General features: G+C 40.7%; 1 protein-coding gene across 1 annotated transcript in view; it reads right to left on the reverse strand.

Moving 5' to 3' along the window:
- LOC102932297 (nardilysin) overlaps positions 1-19,042 on the reverse strand; it is an 86,376-nt gene that overhangs the window by 48,709 nt on the left and 18,625 nt on the right. The window contains exons 4-12 of the mRNA XM_043553148.1: positions 17,763-17,916; positions 15,948-16,021; positions 11,996-12,091; positions 6,883-6,940; positions 4,831-4,904; positions 4,510-4,579; positions 1,214-1,291; positions 601-721; positions 454-512 (exon numbers count right to left, since the gene is read on the reverse strand). Of these exons, the coding sequence (XP_043409083.1) occupies positions 454-512; positions 601-721; positions 1,214-1,291; positions 4,510-4,579; positions 4,831-4,904; positions 6,883-6,940; positions 11,996-12,091; positions 15,948-16,021; positions 17,763-17,916 (784 nt within the window). The remainder of the gene's footprint in view (positions 1-453; positions 513-600; positions 722-1,213; positions 1,292-4,509; positions 4,580-4,830; positions 4,905-6,882; positions 6,941-11,995; positions 12,092-15,947; positions 16,022-17,762; positions 17,917-19,042) is intronic.

Consider the following 19,042-nt stretch of genomic DNA (forward strand, 5'->3'; position numbering starts at 1 on the left):
ATCCAAAAATATTTAATAAATTTCAATTGGCATTCTATTGTTTAACAGTGAGATTAAAAGTGCGATTAATCATGATTAATTTTTTTTAGTTAATTGTGTGAGTTAACTGCAATTAATCAACAGCCCTAGTTTTTTGTTAACCCTGTAGTTACTTTCTTTGCAACATGTGATTCATAGATTCATTCATAGATGTGAGTGTGGTTGGCAAACCCCAGTTGGTGACAGTTACCATTTCCCTTCTGTTTGTCACACTGCGTTTTTATGGTGACCTACAACTAATTCTTCCTTTTTTTTTTTTAAAACAATGTCATTTTCCACCATTTTCTCATTGCATCTGCTCTAATATCTATTTATCCAAAAAGAAAAAGCACACTATAATGCAGAAAAGGATGGAAAAGAGGGAAAACCCCAGTGATTTCTGGCATCATGATCACTTGATTCAAACCAAGTTACCTTTTATCTGGCCCTCTTTTCTGCAACATTTTCAGATACTGGAACACAACATGCGCAACCTGAAGACCAAAGGACAAACTGATGAACTTTCTTTAACTTTTGGACATAGCACAATGGTAAGAAATCCAAGCTACAATGGAATTTTACCTCATAGAAGTGCTTGTAACCTTCATCAGTCAATGTCACAGAAATGCTGAATATAGAGTAGGTGGAGTTCTGTTCAAATCCTGTCTCACCATTTCCCCCATATAACGCAAGAGCCCAAAATCTATTGAAGAGTTATACCCACTATTAATTATTCCAGTTAAAAACCTTCTTGAAGTCTAATTATAATCACAGCATCATTGTTCAAGCTTATTTCGGACCTGCCTAATGGAGGCCACTTTAAGGAATTTAAAAGTTAATCTAAAGCAAAAAGGAAGAATATAGCTTTCTACAAGAACACAAAGCACTGAAATTCAAAAATGCAAAAAAATTCTGAAAATGCAAGTTTTCAGCTAAAGTGCTTTCAGTGTTGCTCTGGAGATTCTCTTGTAGTTACATTTCTTGTATTAGAACTAAAGACACCACCGGGTACATTTTCAGAGTATTTTGCATTGCTTGAGTCACATGACTACTACAGGTTTTAAAGAGAATCACTGAGTTTGTCTCAAGCTTTGTAGATCACATTTTTAAATTTTTATTTGAGGAAATATTTCCGCCTTCACTCTTTATTTCAATGCACACAATATTAAAGTCTCACATTTAAAGAAATACATACTTTTTCCGAAGAAAGGAAAGAACACTGCCTTTGCCTTCATGTCCTACCAGCCAGGAGATATAGTGAAGTGGCTTCACCCTAAAAAGAGTTAAAGAAATGTAAAACTCTAATATAGATTAATAATTAGCAAATCAAAATACAGATATTTAGATAACATCTTTCATCCAAAGATTCCAAATCACTAGACAAACAATTATAAATTCACTGCCCACCTCACCCACTATTGAAGTGTCACCTTTAAACAGCAATGCTATGAAAAAGAGATTGTACCCTTTGAAAATACAAAGGAATTTAGATAGGTAGAATACCGTTACTGATCTGAAAGTTAGCCAGGCTGCTGAAGTTAACAACTATACTTTGGCTGAAAATGCCACAACATTTGAACAAACACAGATAGTCATGACCTTTGTTTTACAGTAGAACCTCAGAGTTACGAACGCCAGAGTTACAAACTGACCAGTCAACCTCATTTGAAACTGGAAGTACACAATCAGGCAGCAGCAGAGACACACAAAAAATAGCAAATACAGTACAGTTCTGTGTTAAACGTACACTACTAAAAAATAAAGGGAAGGCATTTTTCTTCTGCATAGTAAAGTTCCAAAGCTGCATTAAGCCAACGTTCAGCTGTAAACTTTTGAAAGAACAACCAGAGTTACGAACATTTCAGAGTTACAAGTTCCATTCCCAAGATGTCTGTAACTCTGAGGTTTTATTGTAAGTCTCACTACAAAGACATCACCTCCAGCAACGTTGTGCCTCCTACCACTGATTCAAAAGGAAATGCCCAGTAATAATGGGGTTAAGAACAGAATCTGAGAGAATTGTGTTACTCAGTGTATCACCAACACAACTTCATGGGCTACTAGGCTTTCTTTGGAGGTCTTCTGTCCAGGGACAGACCAGGCCCAATTTGTTTATAAAAGTTGATTGGATCACAGACTAAAGTAATATGGCTGCAAACATATTATAAACAGATATTACATTCAACACATCTACAGTTTGACTCTGAAGAAACCAGACTTTATTGCATACCTTTCCACTTGTTACTACAGCAATATCAAAAGTACAACATGGATTTATAAGTGCTGTATATCAGAAAATTAACTTTTGAACAATGAATTCCAAAGAGTAGGAGTATGAAAAGCAAGCCTTAAAAACCATGTAGCATCAAAGAGAACCTATTCAAAGACGTCTTGTCACACCACAGCACAAGATTCTGCAAACCACAAGTTCTAGCTAACAGCCTGTAAAATGAAGAGCAACAACAGAAAGAAGATAGTATGTCTGTTACTCCTAAAACTGTTAACAATTTACCATGTGTGACCCAAGGTGCCTGAGGTAGCCCACACTGAAAATACCAGGTATGGGCAGGCTGCAAAAAGGAGAACAGAGTCTCCAAAAACGGTGGTGAACACTGTAGGTTAGATTCCCCAATCAGCCACAAACCATGCTCCTGATCCCCCACACTGGATATCAAGAAGCTGCGGGGGGGGGGGGAAGAAATCACAGAGCCCCCTTTATTGCATCCCAGTCTCTGGCTCCCAATCAGCAAATAGGTCCAGTAAAGTGAGAAGTTCTTTAAAACTCTATTCACCATACAAAATGTTCTTCTGATCCCCAAAAAGCTAGCCACATTACCAGATCAATATTAGTTTGAATCTTACCCAAAATACTATGCTGGAAGCCAATCCTTTAGTATCTAAAACTAAAGATTTACTGTAAAAGCAAAGCAAAGCAAAGCAAAGAAGTTGTTAAATGGCCAAAGCAAACAGATATGGACTCTGAAGTCATATGTATGCATCAGATTCTTAGCAGCATTGGTGGGTTTGCTGGCATGTTAAATCGCTCTGGAACACACCCAAAGCTTGGATGGGTCATTCAGTCCTTTGTTCAAAGCTTCAGTTTGTAGAGAAGTTACTCCAGAGGTGAGAAGCAGAACTGAAGACAAAATGGAGAAAGTGTAGCTGCCTTTTTATATTCTTTGCCATGTGACTTGTACATCCTTTGTCCCAAACACAAGCTCACAGCACATGGGCATGGAAAAGCTCTTGGAGTCCCCTGTCCACAAGCACGTCCCTATATGTCCTGCTGACTCATAAGTAAGGCTAAGTTTTAGTCATGGGTATTTTCAGTAAAAGTCATGGATAGGTCACGGGCAGTAAACAAAAATGCATGAGCCCCGTGACCTGTCCATGACTTTTACTAAAAATACCCATGACTAAAACTGGGGGTGGGAGGAACTTGGGGGGCGCTGCAGGTGCTGTGGAGGGGGCTGCAGGTGTTCGTGTGCAAGTCACAGCCCAGGGGGTGCCGTGGGTGCTGGGGAGGGGAGCGCAGGTGCTCTGGGTACGGGAGGGGAATTGCGGCCCGGGGAGCCGACGCAGGTGCTGGGGGTTGGTGGGGCTGAGGCAGGTTCCCTAACCAGCTCCTGGGAAGCGGCAGCCCCAGCTCCTAGCTCCACGTGCTGCCTTCGCTCTGCCCCAAGCCCCGGTTCTGCAGCTCCCATTGATTGGGAACCGTGGTCAATGGGATCTATCAGGGCGGTGCCTGCGGGCAGAGGCAGCAAGTGGAGCTAGGAGCTGAGGGAGAGGAGCCCCCCCCCAGCTCCAACCCCGAGGCCACCCCCCCAACACCTGCTGCTGGGGGGCGGGTGGGCCCAGAGACTGCCCCAGCAGCAGCCAGTGAGTCTTACCCGGGGGCTGCCCGAGCTGCTCAGGCAGCTCCTTGGCCAGCCGCACGGCGCTGCTGCAGAAGTCACCGACGTCACAGAAAGTCACGGAATCTGTAACTTCCACGACCTCCATGAGTGTAGCCCCTGGCTTCTCTCAATGGGTTCATTCTACAGCTGATTGCTCTTGATGGGCCATCAAACAGGCTATATAATGCTGATGCCAGTCTGTCTGGGGATGTCACCCAGAAACAGAGCGCAGGTTTGAGATGCAGATATACTGTGCATATATATATAAAAACTTAGGATACAAAGATGACACATACATATAAACAAGATCATCATACTTAGCAAATCATAATTTGTCTACTGATACTTTACATGTCAAATCTTGTATGATTCATTGCAATTTTTTAATATTCGTATGCATGTTATAATAAATGGTCACTCATATTCCATTCACACTATGCTATTCCAAAAATCAAAGATCACAAAATGTTTTCATTTCATGGAATGATTCTTTCTTGCTGAATTTAACAGGAGAGAAAGTCTTGGTTATTTGATTCTTCATAAATACTCATCTATACTTAGAGTGTGACATCAAAAAGATGTAGTGCCATCTTACCTGTAATGTCTCTCCTGTGGTGGTAGTCCCCAGGCAATGCTCAGTGAATGAACATTTCTGATTGGAACAACTGAACAGGAAGAAATTTATAAATGGTAATGCAAATGCATGATTATTCCTGTCTCTTTAATACTATGAAACAGCAACGGGCAAGAGATTTTACTTGCTGTAGAAAGGGTGGGGAAGATTCAAAAAACTACATATATTAATTCAATGATGGTAAATCAACCATTCTAAAACCCAAAGAAATAAGAATCTACACAGTGGTATATTTAATACATATTCAGAACACTTAACACAGAAGACACCAAGGTCACTTGCCTCTGTAAAGCTTGTAAAATTCAGGTGTGTCAAAAGGCTGTGTCAGATGGCCAAAGTTCGGTTTGGATAAACCACTTCAAAAACAAAAGAAAATTATAGCATGATGTTTATTGTTCATGATATAGGACAACAAAGGGGAGAGTATAAGATGCTCTGTGCCCATAGTTCTGAAATGATAAAAACCTGATCTTTTAATGGAACCAGAATATTTCCTCCTTTGATGTGACATTGAATTAGGGAACATCACAAGATCCACTCCATCCCGATTAATAGAAAACTTAACAGCCACTATTTCCCTGACCACCTCCACAAACACACACTCTAGTTATGGGCATATCATCTATTCCTCCAGTTCCCTCCACTTGTGGCACTGAACCTCCAAAAATCTGTGCCATGTCATTTTCAGGAGTGTGAGTAAGGTCACACAAAGATTTGCACCTTGCCTCTGGGAGAGGCCCCAATCAAACGCCTTCGCAGATTTGCTTGCACAGAAATGCATTAGCAAAATAAAATGCCTTCCAGATTTATGCCTGTGAAGAGAACAAAATAGCTGTGCATCTGTAGCATGTTTCCTGCACAACACCAATAAACTGTAAAAGACAATAAAGTGTAACACTTTATAATAGGAGGAAAAGCAAGCACAAGGTGATTTATTTTAAAATAAAGGGAAGTGGAATTATGGACAATCTGATGCCATTGTGCTGCCACAAGACCACCCAATACACGAGTGATGTATGGTTTCTTAATACTTGTGCTGAAATAAACTAGGAGAAATATTTGGTCTGTACCACAATACTTAGCCCTTTTACATTTAGTACAGAACATTACATTTGCCAGTCAGTCAGCCTCAAGCATTACCCACATTCTGGGGAAAAGGAGTTAATGCAGCTTCACTGACTTCCCAAGGAGAAAGGGGAACCAATGGTAACATATAAAAGTGGCTGCAAGATCACACTATGGGGAAAGTGGAGACTCAGAATTATGGTAAGTAGATAAGAATCACCAAAACACGTACACAGACCCTCCATACACACACGGCTGAGAGCCTTGTGGGCTGTGAAAGCATCCTTGGGTTTTTCACCCTCTTATGTTTCTAATGGAAAAGCTAACAGGACACACTTTTGTTTCCTTATCCATTTTTAAATAACCATGGTCTTGTAAGCAGGGACATGCAGTTTCAAGAAGTGTTTGTTAGCCAATCACTTGACTATGATTAAGGCTAAGCTTTTGTCATGGTTATTTTTAGTAAAAGTCACAGACAGGTCACGGGCAATAAACAAAAATTCACAGAAGCCGTGACCTGTCTGTGACTTCTGCTGCTGCGGCTCCATGGTTTCCCTCACCACCAGGCTGGGAGCTCTGGGATTCTCCCATCCCCAAGCACGAGGCTGTTGCTTATCACTAGAACCCTGCAGGGGGACCCTGAGGAAGCTGTCACCTGTCGCTGGAACCTGCTGGGGCCCCTCTGACTGCCAGCTCCAGTCCCTGGGTCCCAGGGGCTGAAGCAGAAAATGTCAGGGAGATCTCTGGAAGTCACGGATTCCGTGACTTCCATGACATAAATGTAGCGTTAACTATGATATTACATCACAGCAAACACACCAAAATAGTAGCTATGAGATGAGGGAATAATGACAGTCATTTCTGGGCACAAACTGAAACATTTTGTGTCATATATAATTATATTTTGAATTAAGGGGACACATCTTAGGATCCCAACAATTATCAGATACAACAAAATTTGCATAGAGTGTCCAAATCTTAGACAGCACACTTCAATGGATAGTATTGCATTGAATTACTTTGAAAACCCACATTTAAAATCTGTTACAGCCATATAAAACACTACAAACTACTCTCTCAATTTGTATTTTGTACTAATTATCTTTTACACAAAGCGAAGTCATAACATTTAGTACACCTCAAATGCAGACTATAATTCTCCACCCAACAAAGGAGGCACAAGCATAGGTGTAGCAGACATCTATCAGCCTCTAGCATCAAGGCCAACACCACACATCAGATTCTTTTTGCATCAGTAAAGTATCTTACTTATTTGGAATCTGTGAAAAGAGTTCCTTCACCCACTTCTCCAAAGTATCCAAAGTTTCTAGTAAGGAAAGAAAAAAAAAAAAAAAAGCTAGAAATGTAACTCACTGACAAGCATGGAGCCAAGTTTTCAGGAAAAGGCAGGTTGAAAAATCTTCCACCATTAATCCAAATTAGCTTGAGGGACCCAGACTAAACAGACTCAGAGCCTGCAAATCTGTATTCAGTAATGCTAGATAGACCCAGAGGGTAAACTTCAAAGCCTGTTGGGCTGATTTCCCCAATTTTACCAAATCCCATAGAAACCTGTTTTTGGATTATGCTTTGATGATGGTCATATGTGTCCATTAGAACTACAACTGAGAGATTAGGTGGCACCCGTGGCTTTATGATTTGCTAGATCCTTATAGCATAGCAGATCCGCTCAACCTTCTCAAGCACAGTATAAATAATGAAGTGGTCTCCAAAAGGGGTACATCTGTGCATTTGTGCACCTGAGCAGCATATGGTGACCCTAGGCATTACTGAATTTACACCCTACTGCAATATTATTTGTACAAAATATATCTTGTGAGGTATCATATAAAAACTAGTAACATACTGGCTATAAATATCATCGTAAAATGAACGTTAACCTTATATTTCAAGTTATTCCCTCTTTATGATGCTATTAAAATATGCTTAAGATAAGACAGTCTAGCTTAGGTAAAGGTGATAAACTGGTCTGTCCTAGACAAAGGAATGTGAGTTTACCTCAATTTACATATTAGCAGTAGACAAAGATATTGAGCTAAACCAGCCAGGGTTATCCTGAGTCTGGACTTGAGAGACAGAGAATTAACATAGCTCTTGCACCCCAAAGAGAGACAGGAGGTTGAATTCCCAAGAGGCCTTCCTCACTTGTAAGACAAAGACATCCCTTTGGGAATATAAGGAACAGAGAAAGACTCCGTCTTTATCCTTCATCTTAAGAAGACAAAGAAACCAAGCAATCTGAGCTCTGTAATGAGTCCTAGACAGACCGGCCAGTAAAAAGCTGGAAAGCAGACTGGGGGTGAGAGAAACCAACTTGAACAAAAAGAAAAGGAGTACTTGTGGCACCTTAGAGACTAACCAATTTATTTGAGCATGAGCTTTCGTGAGCTACAGCTCACTTCATCCGATGAAGTGAGCTGTAGCTCACGAAAGCTCATGCTCAGATAAATTGGTTAGTCTCTAAGGTGCCACAAGTACTCCTTTTCTTTTTGCGAATACAGACTAACATGGCTGTTACTCTGCAACTTGAACAAAGAGATAAACCCACATTGCTTTGTTTAGGGCAGACCTGTTTATCATCTTTGCCTAGGTTAGGCTGTCTTGTCTTAAACATGTTCTAGTAACATCACACAGAGGGAATTTATAGCTTCACATATAAGGTTAACACATGCACTTTACACTGATATTCATAGCCAGCATGTTATTAGCTTTTACATGATATCCCACAAGACATACTTTGTACAAATATCATTGCAGCAGTGTGTAGGGTCTGAATACAGTGGTGCCTATGGTCACACATGTTATAGAGTGTCAAATCGGAAGCATTTTTTCCTTTTTCCTTATAAAGGAAGGAATACAATACTTAAATGTTAACAACTTGACAAAAATTTTGAATAGAGAAAGTGTCGGTACCAAGAGTTCTGCATCGTAGCTAGTACATCAGTGGTTCCTGTAGCATAGCTATAGTGATTATGTAAATCAAAAAGAAAATATTTTCTTCAACAGATATGGGACTATGAAAATAAGCAGCGTGGTTACTGACTTCTATGCATTTCTTCCCAATGACTAGCCATAGTTGCAGAACTTCTGTTCACATAGTCCTGCTTTTTGCAAATATTACCCAAATATATTTGCAAATATTCAGGCAATGCACCGAAACACAGTATCCGTTACAATTATGGTAGCATCAAGATCCCCTAACCAAAACTGGGGCACCATTATGTACTCCTGACAGAATTCTGCGCCCCTGTGGGGCCACATTTATCTGTGGCCCCTGCGCAGAAAAACGTAAAATAAATCTGCCGGGGAACACACGCCTCCTCCCCAACAGCCCAGGCAGTGTGTCTGTTCCAGTGTGCCTGGAGCAGCTTCAGAGAGGGAAAGGGGAGCTGGGCATGTGTGCCTGCGTGCTTGATCACTGTCAGGGGAGAGGGGAGGGGGAAGGAGAGTCAGGACTGGGCGTACGTGCATGCCAACAAGCTAGAGAAAGAGACTGTCCCTCTCTCTTGCAACTACAACTTGCTGGCATGGAAGGGTAGGGATTTTTATTATGCCCAAGGAAGGCTAGAGGCAGAAATGTAGCAGCTTGCCTGAGTTAATTGATCTCATTCTCTGAGGCACAAATGTAGCAGCCTCAGTGTAGTAAGGTTGTTAACGTTGCTGTTGATGGTTAATTGGTCTCCTTCTCTGAGGCAGAAATGTAGCAGCCTGCCTACATAGTAACATTGTTAAAGTTCCTATTGTTAGTTAACTGTTCCCATTCTCAATCAATTCCCCCAGGAGCATAAAACCTGTGGAAGTTTTAAGGCCCCTACATTGCCAAAGCGATGTAAAGGAGCATTATTATAAATGACAGTAAGGGAATCCTCAGCTAGGAAGATCTATGTGCTTTCTCAATTTTTTCCTGTGCCAAAGTGGCACAATGGGGTTAGATTACAGCTCAGGATTTATTTTACTTATCCATTTCAAAAAGACTCTGAGAGCAAATAAAACATTTACCAAGCAGTCAATAAAATGTCAGGACAATCAGAACCAAGCACTTCCCAAAGTACCCAGCCAGGTCCAGGACAATGATTAGCAAAACTGTATGACTTTCATGTGTGAAAGTCTGAGCAATTTAAAATGACATTCTACTTTTTTTTTTATTGCTGTTTAGTATTCTGTAATGTAATTTAAATGAAAATCCAGGATTATAACTGCAATGCAGAGTATTAGTTACCAAGTGCTTGTAACTTAACTTTCATGCGTTTAGGAAATACTGAATAGTTATTGTGACTTTTTTCTGTATTGTAGTCTAAATAAATTACCAAAACCATTGAAACCGGTGTGATTATATTGCATTATTTTGACAAAGTATGCAGAATTTTGAATTTTTTGGTGCAATTAGTAATTATGCTAAGTACTCTGCATATATAGAGTACAAAACAATCCATGCCCTGAAGAGCTTACAATGTAAACAGACATGACAGAGTGCATTATCATCCCCCATTTTACAGATGAGAAACTGAGAAATACAGAGATTAAGCAACTTGCCCAAGGCCTCCTAGAGAGTCACATTTATTGTGTCTTTCAGCCCAAAGGAACCAAAAGCATGAATCCATTTCTGTACAGCACACTCCAGAGCTGTCTGCAGGCAAGAGTTTTGGCCATGGACAAGCCTATACTCCAATTTAAAAAAATAACCATGGGACCACTAATATCCACATAGAGAAGACAACTTCTCTGTATTAAGGTCTCACCAAAAGACCCACAAATAGTAAACTATTTTGAAATCAGTGAATGGACCACAAAAAGAGCTGAGACAGTCCTGCTGGGATTCAAATGTGTGGTTCCCAGGAGATCAGGTATTTCAGTCTTGATGCTTAGATCTCAATCACCATTACCAGGGAATTTAAATAGAAAAAAAGCTAAGCACTGGCATTTTCTATGGGTTTATAAACGAATACAGGTGACTACAGTAGAATCATCGTTACCTAATGAGCAGCAAAGTGTAAGTTCTGAGCTGAAACAGTCCTCTACTTTAAAGCAGCATGTAAGAATTTGTATTTAAGCAACAAATGATGTTACCTTTAGACTGGACAACTAAGTTCATAAAGTGAGCAGAGTAATAGTGCTGCCAAAAATCCCTCAGTCTGGTGTAGATATCTGTATTACTCTTTTTAGGTTCATGCTTTAGTGTGTCTGCATTACCTGTAAATGTTAAAAAAAGTAGCTATTTGGCCTCACATTACTAGTGCTTTTCTAATCACAAGATCTAATCTCAGAATCTAATCTTGAAATCCTTATGCACAAGAATTTCACAGTTTTGGATGTGCAAGGAATGCATGATGGAGCACAGAATGTTCAGGCCATGAATACATGAACAAATACTGAGATAAAATACATACATAGGAAAAAAAGTTTTAACTAATATTAATATTGTGGTTAAATACAATGACTGCCAGGAAATTCAGAGTTCCAGGGACAGCAATTTTAAAAATTACTCTTCTCTGAAGTTTTTTAATCTCCTATTGTTATAAGAAACTCTTAAGAGTACTGTAACAAAGATTAGAGACAATATATTTTTCTGTATTTTGCAGTTTATTCATTTTGTGCACTACACAGACCCTTGTGCATAGCCAATTTCACTGTTTACCCTGTTTGTATGAGTCTTTCATAACATGGGAGAGAAAAACATGATTAAAGGAAAATGTTACTATAACCCACAAAAAATGTCAGAAGAGATTCAGAAGTAGGTGTAGCACCTAAAACTTGGTTTTTTTTTTTGAAAGACTAGACTGCAAGTTGACAGGATCTAAGGCTAGTTCTACCTTCTAATTAATGCACAGTAGCACATATGGGGTTTGGTTTTACAGGGACTGTATTGTGTGAAAGGGGGAAAGTGAATTCTCTCTTCAACCCACCCCTACTCACAAGGCTGTACAATGGCTGTGAAACTGTCACTCAGCTGCTGTTACAGCTCTGAGGCTGAACCAACTGCTTTGAAAAACCTTCCTTGTGAGCCCACAGTGACCTTGTCTTTTACATCCAAGATGCAAATACTATTTTTCCAAGATTTATAATGGATAAGACATAAGGATAAGGGAGGCTACGTGAACCACAGCTGCCCTATACGACACTAACCATAAGTTACCATGAATGGGTATGAGGCAAATAGCAAGGCTGGAGTTGAAAATATCTTCAATTCATGTAGCACTTTTTACCCTGAAGTTTACAGTATTCAGAATGCAGAATTGCTTTCCCATATTTCAGCTAGCACCAGAGTTTGGTGAAATACTAAAGAATCTCATATTGTTAAGACATCAGTTTTTCTGTATTACACATATATGTTAAAGTCTTAGAATGTTAGGTCAAGACTCACCCCAGAAAAACTTTTTCATTGGATGCCCAGGTCTGGCAAGGCTTCCAAGTAGCAGCTCCCTCCTGTTTGCATCAGATGGCCTTGCTAGTTGATACTCTGTTAATTTTATAGATTTAGCACTGTATTAAACCACTGGGCAATGTTCTAATGTAACTAACATCAATTTTCAACAGGGCCATACATAGTACATGGAACAGCACTGGAAATGTTTTTTGTCAGGTATACAAAGTAGTAGTGAATTAGTTAAACTACATCACTTGCTGCCAATGCTCAAAAAGGGAAGACAAAACCAAACGGGAAAGAAAAAAAGACCACTCAGCCCATTGCTGAGAAACAGAATATGGGGAGGAAAGAGAGAAAAGGTGGTTATTTACCTATACTATAACGGTTGTTCTTCGAGATGTGGGTGCAAATGTGTATTCCACACAGGCATGTGCATGCCCAGTGCACCGAAGCAGAGAATTTTCTTCCCCAGTACCCAGAGGGGCTGTGGTCATGCCCTGTGGCTCTAATTCTCTCCTGGCTATTTAAGAGCAGCACTGCCCTTCACATCGAACGTCACATCGAACATCAAGAATAGAGACTCTGATGCAGAGATGACAAAGGATGGATCATGGAATACACATCTGCACCCACATCTCAAAGAACAATAGTTGCAATAAAGGCAAGTAACTGTCTTTTCTTCTTTAAGTGCCTGCAGACACACATTCCATTCAGGTGACTCACAAGCAGAACTTGTAGGAGGAGGGGCTCAGAGTCTACTAAAGAATGACTGCAGGACAGGCTTCCCAAAGTTTGCATCTGACCTTGACACCATGGCAATCACATAGTGTCTGATAAAAACACGTACAGAACACCAGGCAACAGCCCTTCAAATGTCAAATACTGACATATCATAGAATCATAGAATATCAGGGTGGAAGGGACCTCAGGAGTTCATCTAGTCCAACCCCCTGCTCAAAGCAAGACCAATCCCCAACTAAATCATCCCAGCCAGGGCTTTCTCAAGCCTGACCTTAAAAACTTCAAAGGAAGGAGATTCCACCACCTCCCTAGGTAATGCATTCCAGTGCTTCACCACCCTCCTAGTGAAAAAGGTTTTCCTAATATCCAACCTAAATCTCTCCCACTGCAACTTGAGACCATTACTTCTCGTTCTGTCATCTGCTACCACTGAGAACAGTCTAGATCCATCCTCTTTGGAGCCCCCTTTCAGGTAGTTGAAAGCAGCTATCAAATCCCCCCTCATTCTTCTCTTCCGCAGACTAAACAATCCCAGTTCCCTCAGCCTCTCCTCATAAGTCATGTGTTCCAGTCCCCTAATCATTTTGGTTGCCCTCCGCTGGACATTTTCCAATTTTTTCACATCCTTCTTGTAGTGTGGGACCCAAAACTGGACACACTACTCCAGATGAGGCCTCACCAATGTCGAATAGAGGGGAATGATCACGTCCCTAGATCTGCTGGCAATGTCCCTACTCATACAGCCCAAAATGCCATTGGCCTTCTTGGCAACAAGAGCACACTGTTGACTCATATCCAGCTTCTTGTCCACTGTAACCCCTAGGTCCTTTTCTGCAAAACTGCTGCCGAGCCATTCGGTCCCTAGTCTGTAGCGGTGCATGGGATTCTTCCGTCCTAAGTGCAGGACTCTGCACTTGTCCTTGTTGAACCTCATCAGATTTCTTTTGGCCCAATCCTCCAATTTGTCTAGGGCCCTCTGTATCCTATCCCTACCCTCCAGCGTATCTACCTCTCCTCCCAGTTTAGTGTCATCTGCAAACTTACTGAGGGTGCAATCCACACCATCCTCCAGATCATTAATGAAGATATTGAACAAAACTGGCCCAAGAACCGACCCTTGGGGCACTCCACTTGATACCGGCTGACAACTAGACATGGAGCCATTGATCACTACCCGTTGAGCCCGACAATCTAGCCAGCTTTCTATCCACCTTATAGTCCATTCATCCAGCCCATACTTCTTTAACTTGCTGGCAAGAATACTGTGGAAGACTGTGTCAAAAGCTTTGCTAAAGTCAAGGAACAACACATCTACTGCTTTCCCCTCATCCACAGAGCCAGTTATCTTGTCATAGAAGGCAATTAGATTAGTCAGGCATGACTAATCACTGAGGAACACTATCAGCATCGCTTGGGCTCTCATCAAATGAGCTTGCAACCTCTGTGAAGGCATGATCTGAGCTACTGCATATGCTGATGTAATGTAAGAAGTTATCCACCTGGAAATCATTTCCACAGAGATTGCCTGACACCTCATACGATCCGCATAAGAGACAAACATATGAGGTGATTGAAAAGTCAGTCTCTCCAGATAGAATGCCAAGCCTTGTCTCACTTCTCATGTGTAAAATTGTTGTTCATCCACATTGGAGTGCAGTTTAGGAAAGGAAATCAGTAAATAAATAATTTGGTTAAAGTGAAACTGCAAAAACACTTTTGACAAAAAAATTGGATGTGGCGATAGGGTCACTTTATCCTTGAAAAACTGTGTACATAGGGGCTCTGCCATTAAGGCCTGAAGCTTGCATACTCTCCTTGCAGATGTTACAACTACAAGAAAGGCTGTCTTCTGGCACAGGAGGGACAGAGAACAGGTTGCCAGTGGCTCAAACAGAGGACTCATAAGGACAGCCATGACAGTATGAAGGTCCCACAAGGGAACAGGCTCTTCCACATGCAGGTGAAGATGAATGATTTCCCTTAAAAACCTCACCACCATGGAGTTTGAGAAAACTGACTTCCCTTGGGTGGGCAGATGAAAAGCAAAGATAGCTGCCAAGTGAACCCTCAGTGAGCTGACCAAGATACCAGAGGACTGAAGGCGCAATAGGTACTCCAAAATATCCTGAATACAGCATCGGCTGACTTTCCAGAGCAAGCGACCAAACTGAAAAACACCTCCACTTGACCAAATAAGTCACCCTAGAAGAGGGCTTGCAGCTGTTAAGCAACACTTATCAAAGAGCTTCCAAACACTGTTCCTCCTTCCCATCTAGTCATGTAGCATCTATGCAGGCATTGCAAATGGCTCTGAGCTCCAGAACATTGATATGGAGGAAAATTTCCTGTTCCACCTACAAGCCCTGAATTTTCAACACCCCTAGATGCACTCCCCAGCCTACAGAAGAGACAACAGTGACCTAGTAACCTTAGCAAAACTAAACAGAACACAGTTTTGGCTAACAATTATTTAATTCAACTCCCTGAGCTTTTCTGAGGTCTTTATTAAATATATGACTCTCCTACCCAAGTCTTCAACGAAGGGCAGAGAAAGCTCACAATGCACATTTGAGGTGTTTAACACATCCTCCAGCAAAACCAGGGAAGACCAGACATGACATTCCTAACTTTAACTTAAAAACACAAGCAGGAAAACAATTAAAAAAAAAAAAACTCTTAAAAATCTACATTTTTAGCCCTTCTTTACATATCATGAAGCATGAAGAAAAGGCACCAATCCATTTTTGCCCCTTTGCAGATCTCTATTAACCTAGTTCTATTTTATTCTTTGCATCAGTTTTTCATTACACCAGGGGATTGGTTAAATTTTTCAGAGATACCTTTTTGATCAGAGGAAGTTTCTCCTTATTTACAGACTGATTCGCACTCTAATTATTCTCCCTCAAATGTACTATTTTTTCACAAGACTAGTCTCCCTATCAATGTTAATACCAACATTTGCTCTGCATTGAGGGGTGAACACAACACAACTTGACTCACACCCACATAAATGAATATATTTAATTAGGCTCAAGGAATTAATAAATTCCATTGGTATAATTTTAGCCCCTAGTTAAATAAAGGACATATAAAATATTATGCATCAGGCTTCACAGCACTTAATACCTGAGAATCTTGTCAAAAACTTCAGTACAGTCAATGCTGTAGAGCTCAAAAAAAAATTTTATAACAAAAATATTACTCTTACCACTATCAACAGCCTCAACTTCACGATCAATAGCGTCCCTGATCATTAGTGGGTGAATGAAGAACTGTGCCCACCTAAAACAAAGAGAAAAATGACAAATCTTTCCCGTTGTCTGCTGAGAGATTGTACAGAAAGATTTTTTTATAACAAAAACTGTCTTTATGACAAACAATAATATTCACATTTTTTTAAGGTTTAGGACTTGCAGTAACTCAGAAACAATTATACAGTTCTGGACTCTTTTGCCACTTGTTCTTAATGTCTCTGAAGTAAAATGAATAAACCCAATTATTTAATATTTTCAGAAAGACAAAGGGCAAGGTCTTTTGAGTGGAAGTGGACTGGCAGAATATGGTACCAAAGGATGCAGAATCATCGATAGCCCTAATTTATATAGATATTATTCACAATTATATTTTCTCCCTCACCCATAAAGATATGGATGATGGATAGGGCAGACTAGTGACCTGAATGGAACACTGGTGCACGAGTGGGGATTCTATATGGGGGTGGAGTTGTAATTAAATTTTGGATATACCTATGTGGTTGCCAGGGAATTTTGATCTTGGATCTCCTCACAGTGGTCCCTTCTGGCCTTAAAATTTTTGAAAATCCTACTAAGTTCTTTGCCTCAACAATCCCTTCTGTTGGAGTTCCACACGTCGATTATGCAAAAAAGCATTTCTTCATCAGTTTTAAATTTGTTGCCTTTCAATTTCATTAACTTCACACATGTTCTTGTATGAGTAACAATGAATAGGTGTGCCTGTTTATCCCGCACATACCATTCGTTATTTTATAGACATGTATCATGTCATCCCTGCTTTGTCTTCTCTCACTAGCCCCAGCTTTTTCAGTCTCTCCTCATATCCAAATCTTGCCATACGTCTAAATATCTTTGCTACCCATCTTTGAGACCTTCAAAGTAGCCAAAGCTGGTTTGATTCCCACCTTTGGAGGGATGAATTCTGCCCTCCAATGTTTTACAGAAGGCGACTATAGAAGCAACACTCCCATTGTGTGTACATTCTAGTGCAGAATTTAGTTCAATCACCATATTAATGGCATTGATAAAAATGCCTATTTGCAGTACAACCTAATTTTCCGCCAGACAATTTTGTCAATATCAAAAATATTTAAATTATCCTCCCCATCAGAAGACTGTTTAATTTCCCTATGACAGAAATGGAGTTTTATTGTATTGACATATCCTATGACATGATAAGAGTTAATTAATGATCCTTCCTGGCACTGAACATATATTTTTTTGAATAAAGCAGTGGATCATTTTACTGCACCTTTTTGGTGGTACACTGCCATACAAGAATCAATACTTTAAACAGAGATTGTTAATAAAAAATTAAACAGCCTAACAGGGCACATATTCAAAAGGAACAGGCCAATAAAAAGATTCTCCTTTAAGTAGCCAGGTAAATGGAATGAACTACCAATTGCAACAGTAGGATAATTTATGATAGTCCTACAAGTAATCTGGCATAAATACATATTGAAATCTGTCCTACTTTCATAGCAGGTGCATAAATTACATCACTCCTAAGAGACTATACACTACTGAGGTACTACTACTCCCTCAAAAGACAGTGAGAGATCTAAGGGAAAGTCACAATCTCCTTCCATCTATAATGACCTCAGTTGTAATAAGGGGACGTATGGAAGCTCAGCAATGACAGGCTCCCTTCAATCAGGCCAAGACAAGGCAATGCAAAGTTATATATGCAGTTTCCTCAGGCAGACACACATTGTGTTAATCTATTTTAAATGAATCGATGCTTTATTTGGTGTGATCACGGTTACCTATCGAGTGCTTCTTTGAAGTATTTCTGCTGGATATCAAAATGGAAGACTGTCCTTTCACAGTCAGTTGAAGCGTTGTCACTGCCCCCATGTTTCTTCAGGAATGCATCAAACCCATTCTCATCTGGATACTTCAAACTGCCCATAAATACCACTGAAACACAATCGATCAAAATTAAGCAGATATAGACATAATGATGATTTCAGAAAGGCACAGCTACATAAAGACAGCATGATTTCCCAGTGCTTTGCACCTTGTAAAGGCATTTACACAAAGCAACAGTGCATTACCATTTGATTGACAGCATTTTATGTCCATTTGCACAGGTGTAAATTACTACACAAGATGCAAGACGGTGGGAAATCTAGCCTGTAGCAATTGACCAGCCTAAAAATGCAAGTTATAGAATGGAATCATTTCAGAACATGGAAAACACTTGGTTTCAAGCATGATTTTAAGTTACACCTTAAAACTGAGCACATCAGTCTCAATCTAGTCCTGAATAGGTCACCATAGAGAAACAGACATACAAGCACTCAAATTTATCTGAGTATGACTAACGTTGAAGGAAGTATAAGAAAAATGCAATTACTATTTCAGTCCATTTATTGAAAATAAATGAATAATCTAAAGTGCACTGTTGGGGCGGGGGTGGGGGGGATTTATGTCCAAGGCCAGCAGTACCCAACTAGTGGCAATATTCTGGACTAGACTGCCCAGCGGTGAGAGCCACTGGTTGCCTTGCCTAGCAGCTTGAGTCAGCAGTTTTGTCACCCAATGGCAAGAGTCGGTGGCCACCTTGCATAGTGGCTTGAATCTGCAGTAATGTCACCCAACACCTTGCCCAGCAGCTAGAATCGCCCAACGGCAAGAGTCAATGGCTGCCTTGCCTAGCGGCTAGAGTCTGTGGCCAGCATGCCTAGCAGCTAGAGCCAGTATCAGTGTCACCCAACAGTGAGAATCAGTGACTGGGGTTAGGGGAACTTGGCCCCATGCTGCTCCACCAGGGACCTTCAAAATAATGGTCCAGACACATAGCTTAATGACAGGCACCAGCCCTTACCCCTGTGCCCTGGGTCACTTCCTACCCCTGCACCACTGGTCTGTCTCCGGAGTGTCTTCCCCTATTGGCAGTGACACGTCATCCTCGGCCCCTGCAGATGAAAGGCCTGCATGGCTTGACTGTGAGCCCTGTCCCAGCTGCTTAGAGCCTCAGTGGCTTCTCTGCAGGAGGCTAGAGCATCCAACTGCTCTACTGCTTGGTCCGCCCAGACTGAGC

This window comes from Chelonia mydas, chromosome 8 (assembly GCF_015237465.2).
Source record: "Chelonia mydas isolate rCheMyd1 chromosome 8, rCheMyd1.pri.v2, whole genome shotgun sequence".
Taxonomy (NCBI): domain Eukaryota; kingdom Metazoa; phylum Chordata; order Testudines; family Cheloniidae; genus Chelonia; species Chelonia mydas.